The 22,905-nt window shown below is 34.6% G+C and overlaps 2 protein-coding genes and 1 long non-coding RNA gene across 8 annotated transcripts; 2 read left to right on the forward strand and 1 right to left on the reverse strand.

Annotated features, from left to right (window-relative positions):
* Positions 1-300: 300 nt before the first annotated feature.
* Positions 301-894, reverse strand: LOC109337994. Its single transcript, XR_002106497.1, has 3 exons — positions 830-894; positions 636-743; positions 301-332 (listed from the first exon to the last, which is right to left on the reverse strand). It is a non-coding gene; the product is annotated as an uncharacterized LOC109337994 (long non-coding RNA).
* Positions 895-3,249: 2,355 nt separating this feature from the next.
* Positions 3,250-16,186, forward strand: LOC109337995. Of its 6 annotated transcripts, XM_019575117.1 has the most exons (14): positions 3,252-3,537; positions 3,612-3,731; positions 4,645-4,777; positions 4,865-5,411; positions 11,978-12,031; positions 12,077-12,164; positions 12,274-12,334; positions 12,428-12,478; positions 12,582-12,635; positions 13,241-13,360; positions 13,630-13,754; positions 14,129-14,180; positions 15,259-15,403; positions 15,886-16,186. In XM_019575117.1, exons 1-13 carry the CDS (start codon positions 3,395-3,397, stop codon positions 15,355-15,357), a joined length of 1,647 nt encoding a protein of 548 aa, XP_019430662.1. In that variant the 5' UTR covers positions 3,252-3,394; the 3' UTR covers positions 15,358-15,403; positions 15,886-16,186. The 6 variants fall into 6 exon arrangements, 5 of the variants coding, with proteins under 5 accessions (XP_019430663.1, XP_019430662.1, XP_019430660.1 ...); XM_019575115.1 differs by having other exon boundaries at positions 11,978-12,164; XM_019575116.1 differs by having other exon boundaries at positions 11,978-12,164; positions 15,899-16,186.
* A 658-nt stretch (positions 16,187-16,844) lies between these two features.
* Positions 16,845-19,928, forward strand: LOC109337993. Its single transcript, XM_019575114.1, has 6 exons — positions 16,845-17,138; positions 17,485-17,582; positions 18,521-18,592; positions 18,874-18,998; positions 19,200-19,272; positions 19,719-19,928. Exons 1-6 carry the CDS (start codon positions 16,871-16,873, stop codon positions 19,821-19,823), a joined length of 741 nt encoding a protein of 246 aa, XP_019430659.1. The 5' UTR covers positions 16,845-16,870; the 3' UTR covers positions 19,824-19,928.
* Positions 19,929-22,905: the final 2,977 nt, after the last annotated feature.

Below are 22,905 nucleotides of genomic sequence, written 5' to 3' on the forward strand. Positions count from 1 at the left end.
AAACCGTTCATTAGCGGTTTGGTTCCTATAATAAAATTTGTGGTTAATCGAGGTGAACCAAACTATGTATTTGTGTTCAACTCGGTCACAAAATTGCACCAAAAACTGAACCAAACTTTTACACTCCTAGTTATTTTATATGAGTATTCATGGACATGCACTATTAGTACACCTATTCCCCCACGATGAAGCGATGGTGATACACTTATTTTTGTTCTATTTCTATGGTAAGATAAGGATCAGTTAGGTCATGGATCTTCCACCACAAGTTTAACATTATGTATCAAGACCTTTTCATCCGATACTATATTGTTTGACAGAGAGATCAACACCTAGTGGAACAAACCATAAGCCAAAACTATATAAAAAAAGAACGACCAAGTGCATGAAGCTCATACTTAATGGAATATGGGGATGTTAGAGGTACATAATCTTACCCCTATAAGTGGAGCAGTTGTTTCCAGATTTGAACCTGTAACCTTATTAACATTAAGTAACAATCTTTCCATTGCGCCATAACCCAAAACTCACCCCTTTTCCATAACAATATAGGAAAGAAACAAATGGTTGGGGCCTTAACAAAAAAAAAAGACTAACATGATTACAAATAAGTAATCATCTTTGGGAAGGATTACTAGAGCACAGTGAACTTACTAGTATATCTAGCAATAACAGCTTCTAGTAATCAGTTCTAAGATGCAGTCAAGAAGAAATAGAATTGCATCATCTGAGTCTACCTTTAACTGAAAAAGCAAACAAATAGACTTACACAATCATCCATGTCAAGCAGAAGAAAAAATAAAACTTACAAAGTATCCATTAACCCTACTGTCTTTAGATGATTCTGTAAAGAAACATACAACATCTTTTTGAGCTTGTGACATTGATCTACCATGTGAACCAATTTGATTAATTCATCAAGTTGGTACTTAGTGCAGTAGACACTCAATTGATGGAACCTAACAAAAATGGTATTTTCCTTCTAATTATATATGATGGTCTATGTAGAATCTTGATATTAGCTATATGCAGTACATAAATTTAGCAGTTGCCACCCTCATATTATAAAATATTGTTTACATAGTTTACAACAATTCTAAATGGCACAAAAGAAAAATTATTGACTGAATCACAACTAGGTCATTCTCTTTATTGTCAACAGGCTTCAGAACTGTACCTGATAATTTCTACTTAGTGTGTTGTTGGAGACAACCAACATTTCATCTCTATAATCTTGTCTACGAGCCCCTTCCTCAATGCACAGTCGAACTATAAGAGATTCCAAAGAGAATTCTTTGGTCTTATGCTTGAGAAGATTTTTGAAGTCCTTCCAGCTAGGAGAAAGTTAGTCAATAATGAGAGTCACTTGAAAGTGACTGAGACTCTATTGATTTATCATCAATTTTTTGATACTTGAGGTAGCGGCTAACAACATATTTTATAGTTTCAACTTCCTCAGTGTCATACTTTTTCTCAAGTGCATACCAAATTTATTTTGCAGACTTAAATGAGCTTAGTAATCATAGAGATCATCAGACAACTCATTCGATATGAAATTCTTACATAAGTAATCATTTTAAGAATCCTTCTCCTCTTTCTCAACTTTTTCTAGCACCACTGGGATATCAGTATTCAGAATGTGAGCAATTACTCTCGTGGTGAGAAAGAAATTTATCTCATGTTATCACAGTTTGAAATTTGTCTCATCAAATGAAAATAGTTTGTTAAGATCAAAGTTGTTCGGCCCAATAATATTATTCGTGAATGTTATTACCGAAGGAAACGTCTTAAAATTGTTGTTAACACAATTTGCAACAATTCAATTTGGCACCGAAAATATATTACTAGTTGAGTAATTACTATGTCACTTTGTTTAAGACGTTTCATGGTATTGCTAAAAAATGTAAGCAGACTATCAAACACGTCGTCCCCTGGATAAAAAGTACAATTATGTGTTTCGTATTCTTACTGCACTGTAAGAACCGATCTCGAATATACCTACAATATGGCTACCTATGACAATTCTCGAAATATTCACAATATGACTTTTGGTACCAATTCTCGAATTTCCCACAATCTGGCTACCAATTTCAATTCTCAAAATTTCCATAATTTGACTACTTGTGTCAATTCTAAGTCACGATCGGGTTGCTCTCTGTAAGATATTTCATGACACTTCCCAAAAATGCATAAACAACTATCAAACACGTTATCCTCGAAATAAAATAATACAGTTCTCTATTTTGAATTCTGAGTGCACTTTAAAAATCGATCTCAAGTACACCCACAATTTGGCTATAAGTGTCATTTTTCAAAATTCTCATAGTTGTAGTACCATATACAGAAAAATGAAAAAGGAGGTGGTAGTGGTAACGTGTGTGCGTTCTGATTGTCATGACTCAGAATTGGCACAAGAAACAAAATTATGGGAATTTCCCAAAGAAATACAAATAAAATATCAAACACATCATCACTAGGATAATAAAACAGTTCAATTCTTTGTTTTGAATAATAACTGGTCTTGAATACATTTATAATCGTACCATTAATGAACCTTTATTTCAACACAAACTATATAATGGAGACCCATTTTAAGTGAGAGAACTTAGATTTTGGATAGAAATCTTGTTTTGATCAGAGTTAGTTATTATTAGGTATGACAAAAAAATCTGACCCGTGGGTACTCGTGGAAATACCTGTAATGGGTACCCACAATAATAGCTTATGGGCAGAAGCGAGTTTTGTGATACCCGCAAATTTATATATTTAGTTTTTAGTTAAATTTTTATATATATTTATTATTATTTTAAGATTATATATCATATACTTTATTATTATTTCATAATAAATTACACATTTCACTATGATAATAAACTTTTCATATAAATATCATATTATTCATGTAACAATTATTTTTACATATTGATTATTAAAAATTATAAAAATATATAATTAAAATTAAAAACCCGTTGAGCATCCGTAAATACCCGCTACTCGCAAATATTACGGGTTTTGGCATAAAAAACACTACCTGCACCCGCCCGTTGCCATCCCTAGTTATTATGTGATTTTAAAATTTAGTAGAAAAACATTACTCTTATAAAATTATATATGACATTAATTGCAGTGGCATTAAATACATTTCGATAGCGGTTTTAAGAATTTATGGAAGTGGGAAATATTTAAAACTTTGCTTACTAATTATCACCACTTCATCGTAGCCGTTCATGCTTTAGCCAACAGCAGACGGTTTAGATTCTACCCCACTATATTCTCTTATATTAGTGTCTTAATTAATATCCAAAAACACACTTTCCTCTATAGCTCCAGCATCCTTCTTCTTCTTCTTACTTGAGGAGAGCGTATGTAGCACGCACCGTTGCCGTATGTAAAAATGAGCACAATCCCGAGCAGCATAAGCATTACTCTTATCTCTCGCAAGCTCTCAGTAACTAACTTTTTCCAACCCACAGCAATCTCTCTCACTCGCTTCCATCTACGCGCTGCTCTAACCAACAACGCAACAACAAGGACAAGGTTTCCACCTTCTCGCTTTATTTATTTCTATTTCTATTTCAATTTCGGTGTTTATTATTAATAATTTGGTTCAGGAGAAGTCGAAGGCTTAAAAGCGACGCTGAGATTTGCAACGATATTCATCAATTTCTCATTGACGTTGGCCTTCCAGAGAACCACATTCCCTCCACTAAGGAGCTTTTGAACTACGGAAGGTAACCGATGAAGGAGTGAAGTTTCCAATTTTGAAGTAAATTTTTTTTATTTTAATTGTCCTCAAATGACCTATAATTGGAGCTAGGAGTGTTCATGGGATAGGTTATAGGGGTTTAAAATGGCACGAATCGGACCCCAATTTTGCTATGACTTGAAAATGATCAGGTCAGAATTGGGCTGACTAGATATGTTGACGTCAGGTATAAATTTGAATATTGTGCATAGTTAAATGATATCATTAAAGAAATAGAACCAAAACAGTTATTGTCAATGTTTCATATTTATACTCTGTCACCCTAAATAAACTCTTTTACATGGTCAATACATTATCCAGACATTTAAGACATTTAAGTGATTTATTTTTATTTAATATAGATTTTATGCAAAAAATTGTTAACTGAGGTCAAGAAGTTTGTTACATATATCTTGTAAAAAAATCCCTAACGGTTAGCTTAATTGGTAGAGTTGTGGGACATTAAAGGAGGTTATTAGAGCCATGAAGTACAGTTGTGTGATAGTTGTCAAACATTTCCTTCCTCTTCATTTCCTTCCAAATACCAACTCCCAGACAGACCTCAAGCGTGAGCCCCCGAGTTCAAATCTAAGCTGCTGAGTACTCCCCCTCATTAAAAATAATCTCTGCGTATCAAAAAATATATTATCTTAGTTGTAAAAAAGTCAGTTGTAATACAATGTGCGATCCCAAGCCTAGTTGTAACAGTCTGAAGCAGAACCTGACCCTAACACAAAAGTACATTTGGTCTAACTTCTTGAGCCGGAAGTTTACACAATTAGCTTCAGGCTTGGACTGTTTCGTAGGTCAAGCCAGGACCCCTAGTTGGAATAGGTAATGTGCATTTTTGTCTTTTATTTTGAACTTGACTCTTCTATATTAACTGCTTATGTTGATAGGAAGGACCTGGCAAACATTGTCAGACGAAGAGGACATAAACAAATTGAAGAGCTTCTCACAAGCTCATTAAATGCCAGCATCCATTACTTAAACACGGAAAACAGTTTAGACAAAAGGATGGTGCTTTCACAGGTCAAATAAGTTTACTCTTTCTGAGTGCTGTTTTGTATTACTTGTATTCATAACTGATTACCTAATATAATAAAATTTAAAGGTCAGAATGTAAAGATGGACAGTTTGGTCGATGATGTCACAACGTCAACTAAAATTCTTCTTGGGGACAATTCTAGTAGTTTGGATACTGATTCAACTCAAAGTTTGGATGAATGCACGTCTATCCCTGTAGACTCCTCGGCTAATTCATCCATGGACAATGGCTTAGGTGAGCTCAAAGATCTTGCTGAAGAGGTCAACAAAGTCCCAATCGAACTGACATTTACGGATGATTACAGTAGTTCAAGGGAAATTCATTATCCTAACTTTGATAACCAAAGTTTCATACCTATAGAAATCTCTGGTGAATCATCATTTGAGACCAACTCTTGTGGAGATTTTGAGAGTGAGGATACAATGGGTAAACTGGTCAGAGGGACAGCCTTACCTCTGACAGTTTCTTCAGTGGAAAACCATTCCAACACTTCATTCAATGATTCTGATCTCGACACCAAAGATGAAATGTTCAGTCATTTGGAATCATCAATGGAATTGTCCTTGGAGCAAAAGGTGGCAAATTTTATTCAGAATGGAGATTTGGATCCAGTTGAAGGTAAGTCTAATATGTAGTTTCAGTTTGTCCTCATGAAGGTCTAGAACTATGACTTTCACATAGTAGCTTCTGATTTTAGTTTCAGCATATCAATAAAAGGAAAAAAAAAAAGCGTAGAAAAAGAAGCTGTATTGTCTTTTTGTTACCTATCAGTCCCAAATTTTTACTATTGTGAGTGCCATAACTTTAATAATATTATATGCCACCATAAAAGTGATTTACGGCAGAATATTATGGTGTTGATTGATCCATGTAGTCAACCACACTTAGTGGGAAATGGTAGGTTGTTGTTGTTTTCTTTTTGTTGCCTTCTGACATTTCATAACTTCAATTGTTTAATGTTGAAATTATAGGTTTTAGATATGGAAGGAGAAAAAAAGGAATGCTCAAAATAATAAATTATATTGATACTATTGTGAGTGATCAGTGATGATAATGATAATGTGATACAAAAGACATAATACTAACCCCTACTTTACTAATACTAGACTCCTAATTAATTAAGGAAACAAACATAAAAGATAAAATAAAATAATCTCAATCCCAAGATTGGGGCCAATGCATGTAGGACAAAACCTGGGCCAATGCATCTGGGAAAAGACGGGTCCAATGCATCTCAGGAAAGCTGGGTCCAGTGCATCTGGGAAAAGCCGAGTCCACTACGTCTATGAAACTTTTAGGCTAGTGCATCTGGGGAACGTTGAGACCACTGCATTTGGGAGAAGTCAGGGCTAATGCATCTTAACCACACTAGATCTGAACCTCTTCATTAGCTCGATATCCAACACTCCCCCTTAAGTCAGAGTATATAGTCACATGCATCCAACCTGTCATATATGGAGGAAAGAGAATCTATGACGCCTGTGACAAAAATGGTGATTGCTGTTCCAAGAAGGGTGTTGATCAAAACTTTAACAAATTGTTCAACAACAAGAATAGAACCAAAATATCAAGAGAAAACTGACGTGCTAAAGAGGGGGGCTAGAAGGACTATAAAACAACAAATCTTGAAAGTGGGATGACAATGACTACGAATAAGTGGGGAAGAAGGTGACAACGGAAAACCAATCGGCAAAAGGATCATAAGCCTAAGCCTCCCTCAAGGCGGACACAAGGACTCTGATACCATGATGTTGAAATTATAGGGTTTATATATGAAAGGTGAAAACATAATGCTCATAATAATAAATTATACTAAGACTATTGTGAATGATGATGTAATTATAATGTGATACTGATAGAATTAAGATAAGGAAGAAACCTCCAATCACTAAGGTGTACGTGAGGCGCCAGCGAGGCATAACCGAAAATAACTAACTTCCTAAAAGAAGTTAGTTAAGAAGTCTATAATAGAAAACTAGGAAGTAGTTAAAAATACTTTTTGGGAAAGTATTGGTTGGGTAACTGATTTCTGGGAAATCAGCCATTGTAACTCCTAGAATCTATCTTCTTCTCCATTGTAGTAATTTCTACGATATTCAATAAAACAGGGATCTAGGGCTTCCTGATCCTCGAGGTATTCTTTGAATTCCTATCTTTTTCTTCTCCTTAATCTGTGCCAGTTTAACACTGGTATCAGAGCACCAATTCTGGTGCTTGAAAACCACGTATCCTCTGTGCTGCGTATGAAGACAAGAAGTATGGCAAGAAGTAACGAAAACTAGGAACAAGAACGAGAAGAGATGAGAACATGTTTGGAGTATGCGGAAGCATTAGCCAGAAAGCATGGAGAACAAATCGCAGAACTAATGTCGCAATTAGGTCACAATCGTAATAGCTCACCGCAAGAAAGAAGAGGAAGTTGGGGAGAACGAAGTGAAGAAACATTGCGCAGAGAAAAGTGGCGTAGATTGGAAATTCCAATTTTCGCCGGAGAAGACGCGTTTGGATGGACACATCCCTTAGAACGTTATTTCGTTCTTAAGGAAGTAACGAAGGAAGAAAAGATGCAAGCTACAGTCATGGCGTTAGAAGGTAAGGCTTTGAGCTGGTTCCATTGGTGGGAGAAGTGTAATCCAAGCCTACTTGGGATGGATTCAAGATAGCAGTGGTGCGTAGGTTCCAACCTTCCATGGTTCAGAATCCTTTTGAGCAGTTATTGGCTCTTAAACAGACAGGAACCGTTCAGGAGTTTGTAGAAGATTTTGAAAAATATGTAGGAGCTTTGAGGTCCATAGATTAGGAGTGTGTTAGGGGCATTTTCTTGAATGGCTTGAAGGAAGAATTACAAGCAGAAGTGAAGCTATATGAATTGCAATCTTTATCAGACATGATACAAAATGTCTTATTAATTGAGCAGAAGAATATGTTGATAACAAAAAAATTCATCCTGTTTACATTCCAAGAGGATCTGGAGGGTCCAGAAGCAACTCTTATACAAAGACTGTTACTGTGGAGTCCAAGCCCAATACGGATAGGAGGTGGGAAAATTCTACTGGTAGCAATTCGATGAGGAGTCTTGGACCAAGTCATTCTGAGGAGAGTGTGAAGAACAAGTCAGGAGAATTCAAACACTTGACTAATGCAGAAATAAGGGAGAAAAGGGAAAAAGGGTTGTGCTTTCGTTGTGATGAACCCTACAATAGGGAACACAAATGTAGAAATAAGCAACTTCGAATGATATTAGTAGAAGCAGATGAGGAGGAGGAGGGCAATGAAGAAGGGGAGGAGCAGTTGTAGACTTTTAAATCTCTGCATTTATCATTGTGTTCCGTGACAGGTTTTACAACTACTAGATCTTGGAAGGTGGAAGGATGGGTGGAAGAAAGGTCAGTGATCATCTTAATAGATTGTGGAGCTTCTCACAATTTTATTGCTGCAGAAATGGTGAAGAAGTTGCAATTAAAGGTAGTGGATACCCTTGCTTATTGGGTGGAGGTAGGTGATGGCTATAGGGTGAGATGTAAAGGGAAGTGTGAGCATCTGAAGTTCCAACTACAACAACTTAATGAGGTACAAGATTTCTATCTCTTTAATCTCAAGGGGGTGGACATGGTGTTAGGATTGGATTGGTTGGCTCAGTTAGGGGAAGTCAAAGCTGATTTTGGAAGGTTAGAGCTCACTGTGAAGAGGGGGAATGAATGGATCAAAATCTCTGGGAATCCAGCTTTGGCTCGAACAGAGCTTCCATTTGGAGCACTGATGCAAATTCTGAAGGAAGAGGGAGAAGGTTTGTTAATATAATGTGAATCTGTTCAAAGTGAAGAAATACCCCCCACTCCGTTAGGGCCTATTCTCAACTTACTGACAGAGTTTGAAGAGTTGTTTGTGGATCCTAAGGAGCTACCCCCTACTAGGAGGTGTGATTATGCAATACATTTGATAGAAGGGGCTACAATTCCAAACTTGAGGCCCTATAAATATCCTAATTATCAGAAAACAGAAATAGAGAGGTTAGTAGGAGAGATGTTGGAATCAGGAGTAATAAGGCATAGTATTAGTCCCTATTCTAGTCCAATTATATTGGTCAAGAAGAAGGATGGAGGTTGGAGGTTTTGTGTAGACTACAGGGCCTTGAACAGAATCACTATTCCTAACAAATTTCCCATCCCTATAATAGAAGAACTGCTAGATGAGATTGGAGGGGCTAATGTATTTACCAAACTAGACTTAAAGTCAGGATATCACCAGATTAGGATGAAGGGGAATGATATTGAGAAGACTACCTTTAGGACCCATGAGGGGCATTATGAATTTGTTGTGATGCCCTTTGGCTTAACAAATGCCCCCTCTACATTTCAGGCTTTGATGAATGAGGTCTTGAGGCCCTTCCTGAGACAATTTGCTTTGGTATTTTTTGATGACATCTTGATCAAGGGGGAGGCTGCCCATCAGGAACATTTGAGGCAAGTGTTGGAGGTATTGAGCTCAAATTCCTTGAAAATTAATAAAAAGAAGTGTTGCTTTGCTAGGCCTAGTTTGGAATATCTAGGGCATATCATATCTGGGTCAGGAGTGGCAGCAGATCAAGCCAAGGTTGCTACTATGAAGACTTGGCCAATTCCTAAGGACTTGAAGGGTCTAAGGGGGTTCTTAGGTCTCACAGGGTACTATAGAAAGTTTGTACAAGGGTATGGTAAGATAGCCAAGCCCTTGACTGACTTGTTGAAAAAGGATAATTTTGTTTGGGGAGAGGATGCATCCATAGCTTTCCAGGGGTTGAAAACTGCTATGATCAAGTTACCCCTCTTGGCAGTCCCTGATTTATCTAAGACTTTCGTGATTGAAACAGATGCTTCTAGTTAAGGTTTGGGGGCAGTGTTGATGCAGGAGGGAATGCCTTTGGCTTTTTGGAGCAAGGGTTTATCAATTAGAGCACAAATGAAGTCAGTCTATGAAAGAGAGCTCATGGCAGTTGTGCAAGCAATCCAAAAGTGGAAGCACTATTTAATGGGGAGGCATTTTATTCTTAGAACAGATTAGAGAAGCCTCAAATTTCTCACAGAACAGAGACTTTTCAGTGAAGAGCAGTTTAGATGGGCAGTCAAGCTTATTGGATTAGATTTTGAAATTCAATTCAAGCCTGGGAGGGAAAATACAGTTGCAGATGCCCTTTCTAGGAAGACTATGTATGCTGCTGTGTCTATCATCAACCTAGAGGATGCAGATGATTGGTTTCAAGAACTGCAACAAGAACCTAAATGGCAAAAGGTGATACAAGATCTAGTTTGTGAGCCTAATTCACATCTTGGATTCCAGTTTCAGGCAGGAAGGTTGTTGTATAAAGGTAGGTTAGTACTACCCAAGAATTCCAATAAACTTCCCTTAATCCTAGCTGAATGTCATGATAGTGTGGCTGGGGGACACTCTGGTTTCTTTAGAACATTCAAGAGGGTCTCTAGTTTCTTCTATTGGGAGGGTATGAGGAGCTATGTGAATCATTATGTGGAAACTTGTGATGTTTGCCAAAGGCAGAAATACTCCACCTTGGCCCCTAGTGGTTTGTTGCAACCTTTGCCAATTCCTACTCAAGTTTGGCAAGATATTTCCATGGATTTCATATCTGGCTTACCTAAAACTAAGGGGAAGGATACTATATTTGTGGTAGTAGATAGACTCACAAAATATGCTCATTTCCATCCCTTGGGCCACCCTTTCAATGCTAGATATGTGGCAGCTATGTTTGTAAAGGAGGTGGTTAGGTTACATGGTTTTCCAGCAACCATCATTTCTGACAGAGAAAATCTTCCTCAGTCAATTCTGGCAAGAATTGTTCAAATTAGCAGGAACTAAATTGAAGTATAGCACTGCCTACCACCCTTAGACTGATGGGCAAACTGAGGTGGTGAATAGAAGCTTAGAAACCTATCTAAGGTATTTTGCAGGACCTAAACTCAAGCAGTGGGTGGAATGGCTTACTTGGGCAGAGTTTTGGTTTAATACTACCTATAATAGGTCAGCTGGCATGACTCCATTTAAAGCTCTATATGGGAGAGATCCTCCTACCTTGATCAAAGGATGTACCTTCACTTCTAAGGTAGAGGCAGTGAATCAATTACTTCAAGATAGAGATGTGGTGTTGCAAGAGTTACAGCAGAATTTGTTGAATGCTCAAGACATAATGAGGGCTCATGCTGATAAGCATAAAAGGAAGGTCGAATTTGAGGTAGGAGAATGGGTGTTTTTGAAGCTTCAACCCTACAAATTGAAGTCATTAGCTAAGAGACCTAGCAGCAAAGTTCTATGACCCTTATCAAATTTTAGAGAAGATTGGTTCAGTGGCTTATAGATTGGAACTCCCTAATCATGCCAGGATCCATCCGGTGTTCCATGTATCATTGTTAAAAAAATCTCTGAAGCCAGTGCAACAAGCTCAACCCCTGCCACCTATGCTCTCTGAAGAGTATGAACTACAAGTGAGCCTAAGTGCCTTTTTGCAGTGCAGAGAAAGAAGTGATGGGCAACTAGAGGTTTTGGTATAGTGGGACAAACTCCCAAATTGTGACAATTCTTGGGAGCTGGTTGATCAACTCAGAGAGGCCTTTGCACACTTTCCCCTTGAGGACAAGGTGGCACTTTGGGGGGGCAACAAGGCATAACCGAAAATAACTAACTTCCTAAAAGAAGTTAGTTAAGAAGTCTATAAATAGAAAACTAGGAAGTAGTTAAAAATACTTTTTGGGAAAGTATTGGTTGGGTAACTGATTTATGGGAAATCAGCCATTGTAACTCCTCCTAGAATCTATCTTCTTCTCCATTGTAATAATTTCTACGATATTCAATAAAACAGGGATCTAGGGTTTCCTGATCCTCGAGGTATTCTTTGAATTCCTATCTTTTTCTTCTCCTTAATCTGTGCCAGTTTAACAGATACAAAAGACATAATATTAACCTCTATTTATATTAATACTAGACTCCTAATTAAATAAGGAAACAAATCATAAAATAAAAAATAAAGTAATCTCAATCCAAAAGATCTTCTACGTCACTTTCTCGACCCTAAGAGATATTCTAAGATACTATAAACAAACCTAATGTATAATCCTCTCTATATCGAAGTCATTTAATTCTCTATAATATAATTGAAGATATGTATACTTTAAAATATTCCAATATTTATTTTTCAGACCACGTCTCTGGTATTTCAAATGGGAATGATTCTCAGGAAAGGAAAGTATATACTGAACCAGAACCTGTTGTCGATATACCACTAAACACCCATCCACCTGAAGAAAATAATAACATGGAACTTAATGTTAGCTCATTGACATCCAAGGAAGTCATTTCATCTGGAATGTGGGAACAGGTTCTTGTGTAAGTATTTTGTATTATACGGTTGCCAAGCCAATCAGGATTATGCGGAGTCATTGGCATTTGCATTTGAACTGAGCCTTTTTTCTTCTTGTATTCAAATTATATATAGGGATGATCACATGCAGCATGAGGATCTAACTGTTCATAACCACAAGAATTTCAATGATGAGGTCATTTTGCATCTAAATATCCAGAAGTTCCATCTCGACTTAAAAACTTATTGTAGCCTTGATTTTTACTTTTTACTGTATCACAATTTTCAGGCTCCAAAAGTGCAGAATCAAAGTGAGATAAACCAGCTCAAGTTCATGCTGGTAGTAGTTGTTAAGGTTTTATTATGCTTTGTTCAGAATTGTTATAAATATAACTTGTGCTTATTTTTTCCTTTTCCTTCTGTAAATGGGTTTGGGTGCATAGCATCAGAAGGAGTTGGAGCTGTCTCGCCTGAAGGAACAGATTGAGAAAAAAAAGGTAGATGAGGATGAACAATTTCTGATAACACTTACTGTTCTGAGCTCTCTGTAAGATATTTATCTAACGTTTCTTTCGGCTTTGGCACCTTTGATTTGCCAAGAAAACAATTAATTTTTCCATACTCATTATAGCCTGAGGGAGAAAACTAAAACTGAAATTGAAGGTCCAGCAAAAAATTAAAAAAGTAAAAAGAAAATTAGTTGAATTGGCTCATACCCCTTCAAATCTCGGTGCCGACGTGAGGACCATGTTGGTTGGTAATTTCTATGTACCTCTGTACTCTCTCAGAGAGCCGCGAGGGTTGCCCTTACTCTAGTGAGCCCCTGAGACCCAACTCACCTAAATTTTCCTCTACCAAAAAATAGATATTTGACAAATATCGACATAGTTTTTAGTGTCAGATTTCTTAAGATGTAAACTTGTCAAAAACAGCTGAATTATTTGTCAAACTAGGTAGCTTCTGCATGTAAGAAAAATGTGTCCCAGATCTTGCTAAGTGGAAGGAAAATATTTTTTGAGCTTTTTTCTCATCCCTCTCTACAATTCAGTAGAGTTATTCCATATAACTCACAGCTGCTGCATGTTATAATTATTGCTTTCAGTTTGCTTTATCTGTATTGCAAACTAAGACGGAAGAGGAAATCAGCAAAGCCAGAAAATATGTCTCTGAGAAAGATACTGAGTTACAAATTGCTGAAGAAAGTCTTTCAGGACTCAAGGAGGTACATCATTACCTTTCTTATAGACTTAATCAAGCTATTTAGCCAGGAAATTCATATTCTAAATTATGGAAGTCTATACTTTGATTTGAATTTCAATCAAGCTATTTGTTCATAATCTTCAATAGGTGCAAGGTGACAGGAGTATGCTTTTTCGCATTAATAAGTGAAATTATAGCTTTATTTCCAAAAAGTTAAATATTTATAACTATTTATTTTGTTATTACATTTGTATACCTGCTGATGGTGCTGTACTCCCTTACATTTTACAGGTTCAGATTGAATTCTGTGGTGAAGGTGATGTTGTAGAGGTGGCCGGTAGCTTCAATGGTTGGCATCACCGAATTAAAATGGATCCCCAACAATCAATTAGTGTCGTAGAGCTTGGTGAATCAAGGTTCTAAATATTTTAGGATAGGATACACATGTTCTGTACTAAGGCTTAAAAATTTAATTGAAAATGCTCAACTAGATACTATTGACCGTTTACATAATCATTTGCCATCATTCTAGTCTCCTTGATTACATATGGTTTATTGATCAAGTAAGAAAGATACATGGTCTCTTTATTTAGATGGCTATTAGGGTTGAGGCTGAAGCTGAAAGTATCTTTAATGGTTTGTTATCAGAGTAGGCCAATGTCATCTTAGATACAGAGTGAACAAATCTTTGCATACCGTTATAAATTAACAACATAATAATATTAAACTAGTATTTGAATCACCTTATCTGTCTTGTATTGACATCACTGTTCATTGTAATGATATCCAGGAGATCCAAATTTTGGTCAACAATGCTGTGGCTTTATCCTGGTGTGTATGAGGTGGGTGCATCTTCTTCTAATGCTTATGCTACTGACCCCTGCATATGCACAACTTGATATAGTTAAGTCATTCAATTTATTCAAGGATATAGTTGCAATACTTATGGAGGACCATTCTAATACCCACTGAGTAAAATGTTTGACTTTCAGGATTATCTTATCCAGCAATAGTCAAAATATATAGTTGTAATATTAGCTATGATATTTGTTTTCTAAAAAATAATAATATCCAACTACTATATTTATTATATATATTTTTTTTATTTATCTGTTTATTAATATATCTTCCATTTGTGTGTAGTTCATGCGGTGTTTGTCCACTAAGAATTAGAAGGCACTTTCTGTTTTCAGTATGTTAATTGTTTCAAAGGCCCATCATAGACATAGGTTTTTTTTTCCAAGTCTTTTTTTTAATTGTAGCTATTGCCTAAGCACTGTGAACATCCCCAGTGTGAAACTTTGACTACTTTATAATTTGAAGTAGCCTGTCATATAGGTTTATACCGATGCAATCAAACAATTAAAAATTTAACATTTGTAAGCATGACATCTGGTACTTCTGTTTCAACTTAGCTGTTACTAAAAGCAGGGTAATGCCACACGATGTAAGCTCTCGTGTAGTAATAATACTCTGGATTGAATTTGAATATCTTTTGGACACATTGTGTACAAGATGAAATCGGTGTTGTGTTTGGCAATGTTGAATTTCTTTGTGACTACATCTATCAATTACCTGTATTAAAAAGTTCTGAGCTCTTAGGTGTTCTAATGGTAATTGAACTATTGAGGCCTTCTTTATGAACTCAAAACTAGTAGGGGCATTGGGCACAGACTCACGGCCTATGGTTCCTCTTTCTGTTTGAAATAGCCTTAGTAGGATAAGTAATTATTGGCTCTGCCCTTCTGTATGCAGTTTTCAAGTTTTCTCTTTCACTTATTTCCTCGTAGTTTTTCTATTTATTTTTTCCTTAGTGGGGCAGCAGTGGGAATGTTATTACCTATTTGTTTTTATTATTACCTTCATGGGTTGTAGAGCATAAAACTTGAAAGATTTAACGATTGTAATTCTTTGTTGCAGATAAAATTTGTTGTTGATGGCCACTGGAGAATAGATCCTCAAATGGAATCAGTACAGAGGGGTCACTTAAACAACAACATTCTAAGAGTAGATAGATAGATGAAGCAACTGGCTCAGGTCACAATTGTTGGATGTATGTAAAATGGTAAGTTGATAGTTTCCGTCATTACTGTTATTAATAGTTGATCTTAATGTTTCTTGAGATAAGTTAGAAAGTAACAGAATCGAATCGTCACTGTTCTTTATCATAGATTTAAATCTTATTAGGTCCTAGCCACACTTATAGTTAATATCTGCTTTGTGTTTTTGTTGAAATGTGCCACAATTTGCTAGATAGTACAAGCTATATCTGAATAGCAAGAACTCCCTACATACAAGTTAGATTTTATTTTTCTTGCCACATGCTTATAAAATTGTGGCACATTTCAACACTCATTGTCAGTTTTCTAAAACTCTCTTAGAATTCTTGGTAAGATGTTCTATAAGCATGGGCCTGAAAAATATAATCTACCTTTTATGTTAAGAATTCTTGTTAATTAGATATAACTTGTATCATTCAGAAAATTGTGACACATTTCAACATGTTTTGACATTGGTACTGGGACATAGACCTTGATACTTTTGTAGAGCGTTGTTGTAGGTACATAAAAGTGAAGACCGTGGTTTGCATTTGAATTTCCAAACTGCGTTTGACTGTAATATAGTCAAAGAGGGCAACAGAAGCATGCAAGAATGAGCAGAATTTTGATCCCAGTGTCTTTTAATTTCATCATCTATGTACATTAAGTTTAGGTCATGACATCATCCTAATTGTGCAAGGATTAGTTTGGAATTAGGAGAAAGAAAACCATTATCAGTAAAGGATTTGGGTAGTTAATAGAGTTAATATATAAAGTTCAAATCTCTTCGCCATTATTGTATTAATTAAGGAGGTGAAAACTGTAGCATCCTTTTTATTTATTCATCATTCAAATGTTTTTCTTCTTCTTGTGGTTTTAAAAGATACTCAAAGATCGAGTACCATAAAAAAGAGGAGAGAAGTTCAGTTTGCTGAACTGTGAAAATTTAACAACTAATTTATGTTGACAGTCTGCTCCATACAAGAGAAAAAATGTATGCATTAATGCTTTACACACTGTTATATTATTCTTTTGTGCTTAATCATCATTCACTTTTAACAAAAATTCAAATGAATGGTGAATGATGTAATGGTGGTGTATAAATCTTTACAATCACAAATAAAATTAACAGCTAAAAAGCAAAATTGTTATTCAAAAAGAAAAATATGGGAAAATTTGATTTATCTTAACTAATCATAATTGGCATTTTTCTCTCTTCAAAAGTTACATAAACTTCCTTCGAGATTTATAAGTGACTTGTACTACATTAATGAAACAAGAGTAGTATTAAAAAATTTGAAGCTGAATTTGAGGAGGTTTGTATAATTACCAAAGCTTTAAATTTTTTGATCTGTATGCCCAAATTCTACTGAGCCAAGCCCAATGCCCACGTGGAAAAGTGTTTCAAATAGGCGTGTGTCTCTCTTCACCTTTCTCATTCTCACACCATAATTTATCTTATCTCCATCATTTCCTTTTCTTTTCCTTACAAAATGGCAATGGCTACTTGTGTTGGAAGTGGTGTTGCTGTAAAAACTCCACACTATCATCCTATTTTTCCATCTTCTTCTTTCCTCAGTTCTTCACCAACATCATCTCGCTTTCAAGTTACATTGGCTTCTCAAACCACAAGAAGTATTATTGAGCGCAAGTGTTTTGTGGTGAAGGAGGATAAAGAAGAATTGAGTGACACCAATGAAACTATCTTACACTCTTTTTCTCCGTTACCATTGCTCTACGCTGCTGCTCTCTTACCCGGAGGTACTCTCCCATTATTCCTTTTTTAATTCTTACTTGATCTCGGCACAATTATAAGGTTGCTATTATCATTGATTCAAATTACAGAAAAAAAAAACATTTTCATAAGGTTGTATATATATAGTGTCCTATTTTGTCATGTTATATTTTATTTATCAAATATACCTAAGTTTTTGTCCTTTATGTTACATTGAATTTTTAATACCTACTACATTTATTACACATGAAAATATATGGCATCCTTCAACAAGTTTGCTTAAAAAAACATTTTCCTATTGTAGTTGAGATTTTCAATATTTTTTATAAACACTTTCAAAATTTGATAACTAGTACAAATGTATATTGACAGCTGGAGCTGTGACATCTGTGTTTGAACCTTTTGTTGAGATTGTTAAGTCATTCGATCTCCCTGGATGGCTTGTGCATTGGGGTCACCCTGGCAACATGGTAGGTATTATCATTTATCATCACTATGGTCAGTTTTTCTTTTTGGGTATTAAATATAAATCTTGTGAACTCAGGTGAGCACTTTCTACCAAAATTGAGGACCAATAACATATTGCGATAATAAACAAATATTGTATATTAAATAATTTAAATATGCAATATTTTTACAATAAGATATATCAAATCGTGAGAACGTAAGATCAACTTTATTTTCAAGTTCGGTTATTGCTATTTATTGAGCACTTGAGTCCAATATATTTTTATGTACCCTCTTCTTAATAAGTGTTAAATGGTTTCATATTTTTCTCACGTCAGACCTTATTTCAATTATGTGATAATATAAATTAGTGATCATTATAACCACCAAAAGAATTGAACAAATTTATGGGAAGAGGAATAATAATTGAAAACACAAATTTTGAAATGAATAAAAACAAAAGCATACTTTTCATACTGAGACAAAATTACTCCATTAATTATGGGCCCTTTGTTTCGCCTTTGCCTCACCCTCACGGGCTGGCCCTGCAAGTTTGTTACGCTAGGAAAATATTTATTGGCACATTATTAATTATGGTAAATTATTATTATTTTGTCAATCAATAATCATCGTAGATACTTGGTTGTACCATTCATGTCTATGCAAATTTTGTGTTATTATCCTCATATTAATGAGGGTTAATTAAGCCAAAATGCAGGTGTGGTCAATGTTTTTTCACTTAAATATTTGAATGAAGTTCATAATTTCAAGTTGGTGAAGTAAGGTGAACTTAGCCACTATTTGACACATCATTAATTAATAGTTAACTGATAATTAATGGTTAGGCAGGTTAGCTACTATAATAATGTGTCAATGATTTAAATGGACCTTGTCTATGTAAGAATTATCCATTGTAGGAGGCCTTGTTTTTGTTGTCAAATGAATTTGTCTTAACTTGCAGGCTGTTGTGCTGTTTGCTATGGGTGGCTATGGTACCTATCTTGGTTTTCGGATACGCTATTCGGATGATGTGGTATATTGATATCCCTTCCTAACTTTACAACTTCTGATTAGAGTATCATTTCATATATTTTTGGTATAACCAAGGTCCAAGGGATCCCCTTACCCTATGAGTAAAAACTAATTCCTTTCGGGTATGACTATCCCTCCCAACCTCAAACATTTTACATTTATATTTATTTGGAGATCTAGTGGGGGCCGATACTATTAGACTAACATCTTGTTGTTTGTCATCATTTCGTATAGTATAACACAACTAGCTTCATATTTTTAGCTGATTCTTGAATATTGCAGGAGGAAAAGGCTAAGGCCAAGGACTTGCACCCTAAACTTTTAGCTGGTATGTTTTTCTTCTTTGCTCTTGGAGCTACTGGTGGAGTAACATCGCTACTCACATCGGATAAACCCATTTTTGAGAGGTAATCAACAAGTAACTATAACTCTCCTCAGGTTTTAATAGTTAGTTTTTAATTTGTTAAATTCTAGCATAGTCACATTCCTGTTATAAGGTTTCTTTATTCATTTTCGAATGGAAAAATAAAAATCTTATACACTAACCAGTTGGTGTTCAACTGTGCCAAATGTTATTTCATGTCCCTGTTTTGTTCTTTTGTTTGCAGTCCTCATGCTGTTACAGGCGTCATTGGCCTTGGTTTGTTGACAATACAGACTATATTGCCCTCATTGTTTGAGGTAATGGTTATTTCCATTATGTTTGTATTGATTTTGAGTCATTGGTAAATAAATGAAAAAGTAGGAATTTTAGGATCCGTTTGCGAGTTTAGTTTTGAGGGAAATGAAGGGAAAGGAAAAACCAATAAAATATATTTGTGAAAGAGCTTTGAAGTCTTCTATTTTTCTTCCTTTCCCTCCGAAACTCAACTCGCAAATGAATCCTTAGAGTGTATGTATGCAACTAACTACTCGGTCACAATCTTATTGTTAAAAACATCATCAATACCATAATGAATTAAGGGAAAAAAGTGAACCAAATTAGCCCAGATGACAACACTTATCAGCTACAAATGGAGCCAAAAATTTTACATTCTCAACTTCTTTGTTCTAGGTTTCCCCCTCTTGTCACATAAACTTCTTACCATTTATCAATCCCTTACTTTTATCACTTGAATGAAATGCAGGGAAATCCTGGACTAAGGAATGTTCATGGTATCTTGGGTAGTGGTATCATGACGCTTTTTCTTGTTCATGCTGCCCTTGGACTTCAGTTAGGCCTCAGTTACTGATGACAACTTCCATTGAACAAGCCTAGTGTTGGTGAGGTTATTTATTTTTAGTTATGGTGTACACTCTTTCCTGTGCAGGTTCTTAACTCCAATTGAGAACCTTCATCACCAGGATATTATGTTTTCTTTAAAATATTCAAATTGGTTGCTATGCTGATCTCTATTTTAGGAGGGGGGAAAAGGTACAATCATACTAGCTATTTTATGAGATTTTAGCACAAGAGATATCAAATTATAGAATTAATTGTTGTCTGAGATTCCAAATGCAGTTTTTGAATTTTCAGGGCAAAACTTGTTACTAATGGGTTTTATAAAGTTAGCTAAACACTAGAAACCAATTAATATAGGTTTCTATAAAGTTAGCCAAACATCACAATTGTCTGAAAGTCTTTATTAGTTACATTACCCGTTCTTGCACTTAAACTTCATGCTGGTGACTATAATTAGCTTTAAAGTATCCCTGGTCTGGGCTCAAAGAAACCATAATTTCAATTGAGGAATTAAAAACAGAACAATTTCTTATAATAACAAAATATAACATTGAAAAATAAAATAGTGACGATATTTATTATTAAAGTTGGCTGTCAATTTTTGGTTTTGAAATACAAAATATAAGCTGAAATACAATTATTTTGTTTTACTTATTTTCAAAATGAATTAACCTTAATTTTTTAACTCAAAACAAAAGAACAGGTTTTAGGATGAGAATTTTGGTTGTAGATATATGTCACATTACGGCCACAATCACCACTTATATGATCTCCCTAAAGACCACTACTCCAATTTGGAACACCATCACATTCACTATCCAATAGAGGGTGCTAACTGACAAAGATGGAGGGTGTCATGTAAAGCAATGGTGAAAGAGGATACCAATGATTATAGAGGGTTTAAGCAATGGACAAAGATGGATGGTTATATTGGAGAATAAAAGATTGTTATCCCAAACTATATCTTAAATTATGTTTCGTCCCAACAATAACATGACAATTAAAAAGTTAAATATTCATTATTTTATTGTCATTGATGCTGGGCAAAATTTGCTATGTTATTAAGAATGGAAGGGGCTGATATTTTTACCATAGTGGACATTTTCAATACTTGCCACTTGGAATTTAAAGGAAAATTGTAAAACACATTTATCATTCACAAAAAAAAAAAAAAAAACAACATTGAGGCACATCATCTTCTCTTTTTTGTAATGGATGCATTTAAAGCTTCTGCTTTAATTTTCTTATTGAAATTTGAAGGTTCAACACGTTTAACCAACATTATAATGCAATGTCACGTTTTCACTTCCCCACCCTTATTATTATTACTTCCAATTCCAATAACTCACGACCATTCATTTCATCTCTTTTCTTTCCAACATTATTTCTTCCAACTACTACACTCTTTTCGTTTCTCCTTCTTCTTCTCTCTATAGCCTATTCATTTCTTCTTCTTCTCTATACTTTATACATCTTAAACCCTCTGCTTAAGGTAAGTGGCAACACGAATGTTGATTATTTTATTTCACCTTTGTACTTTCATACTGAGATTTTTTATTCAAATGTTTTATCTTTGGAACATGAAGGTTGTGTTTCAAAATGTTTTACTTTTCATGAATGTTAACTGATTTTTTTTTGAACATGCGTTTTCTAGATCTGATCTACTTTGACATTTTTGTTCTTAAAAATATGATCTTCAATATTTGTTTCTTGCTTTTTGTGGTTGTTCGTCATGTTTATTTTGTTGTAGATGTCAAAGTTTTACCTTTGAAACACGGTATGCTTTTTCAGAATAAGTCTACTTTCACGTTTTTGTCTTAAAAATGTGATGTTTAAAGTAAGAAAATTTTACCTTTCAACACAATTTTAGAGGTTTATCCTTTCTGGTTTTTTACGAATCGTCACTTACTTTTCCCAGATTCGATCTACCTTCACATTTTAATGTCTGAAAAATTTGATATTGAATACATATTTGCCTTAATGTCTCAAAGTGATGTCTCTTTCATATTTTTTGCCTTAAAAATTTCAACTTTTTTTTTTTGGTTCCCAAATATAATTTTTAAATGTTTTTATGTGTTTTGTTGAAGTTGAGATCTTCAATATATATTTGTTACATGCATTGGTCTTTTCTACATTGTTGTTATTTTAGGAAATAACTTGATATTTTTTAATGCAGTTTGATGTTCTACGTTTATTTTTTAAATTAATTCTATTGAGTTACACATGATTTAGATGATTGAGATATACTATAATGTGTGGTTCATTCTTTATAATTCTGTTCTAAGCTACTGTGTCATTTTTCTGTCTTAAAAATGTTTTTTAATACTTTTTTGTGGTTTTTCAATATACATATAGGTTGTATTTGTTACTTCTTTGACTTTTTTTCTCTCTTAAAATTGTGATCTTTAGGATTTCATTTTGTTACTTCAATATTTAAACTTTCCTCCTATTACATTTATTGGTCTTCTGAAGGTTGTGTAATGGTTTTTTGTGGTTGATCCTCATATTTATTTTCTTCGTTTTCAATCAGTGATAATACTTTCACATTTTTTGGCCTTAAAAATGTGAACTTTAATTTTTTTTATGTTCTTGAATATACATTTGTTTAATAACAAATATTTTGTAACACACATTTAAAGCACAATTTCATTTTATTTTTGAAACTTAACACGTTTCACAATTTCATTATACAAAAGTGATGTACTTTCAAAGTTGTTATTAATAGTATTGACCTCTTATGATATTCTTGATGCAAATTTCTAATGACCTACTTATTTTTTAATACTCTATGACAGTGTCTCTGATATTATAAAATGCATTAGTAATGACTTATTATCAATTGTCACTCTTAATGTAGTTAATTGATGAAGTTGACTCTATGCATGTCCATTGTCGGTTGGTGATCATTATTTGAAGATTAATATTATGATGTTTAGTCCAAGTTATTATAATATTTTCTAGTAAATTTTAATTGTGGTTCTTTTATTTCAAGAACCTTAATAACAATTTATTACTGCCATACTCTATTTTAACAACTATATTATCTAAAGTATTAGTTGATTGTCTGAAGTCTATATTTCATAGACTTGTCA

The sequence above is a fragment of the Lupinus angustifolius genome, unplaced genomic scaffold (genome assembly GCF_001865875.1).
Source record: "Lupinus angustifolius cultivar Tanjil unplaced genomic scaffold, LupAngTanjil_v1.0 Scaffold_16_105, whole genome shotgun sequence".
NCBI classification, from domain to species: Eukaryota; Viridiplantae; Streptophyta; class Magnoliopsida; order Fabales; family Fabaceae; genus Lupinus; species Lupinus angustifolius.

Coding starts and splice junctions, on each gene's coding strand:
- LOC109337993 (XM_019575114.1), top strand. CDS start 16,871: ATGGCAATGGCTACTTGTGTTGGAAGTGGTGTTGCTGTAAAAACTCCA. Junction 17,583..18,520: donor GGGGTCACCCTGGCAACATG/GTAGGTATTATC, acceptor CTTAACTTGCAG/GCTGTTGTGCTGTTTGCTAT. Junction 19,273..19,718: donor TATTGCCCTCATTGTTTGAG/GTAATGGTTATT, acceptor AATGAAATGCAG/GGAAATCCTGGACTAAGGAA.
- LOC109337995 (XM_019575115.1), top strand. CDS start 3,395: ATGAGCACAATCCCGAGCAGCATAAGCATTACTCTTATCTCTCGCAAG. Junction 4,778..4,864: donor AAAGGATGGTGCTTTCACAG/GTCAAATAAGTT, acceptor TTTAAAGGTCAG/AATGTAAAGATGGACAGTTT. Junction 13,361..13,629: donor GTCTTTCAGGACTCAAGGAG/GTACATCATTAC, acceptor TACATTTTACAG/GTTCAGATTGAATTCTGTGG.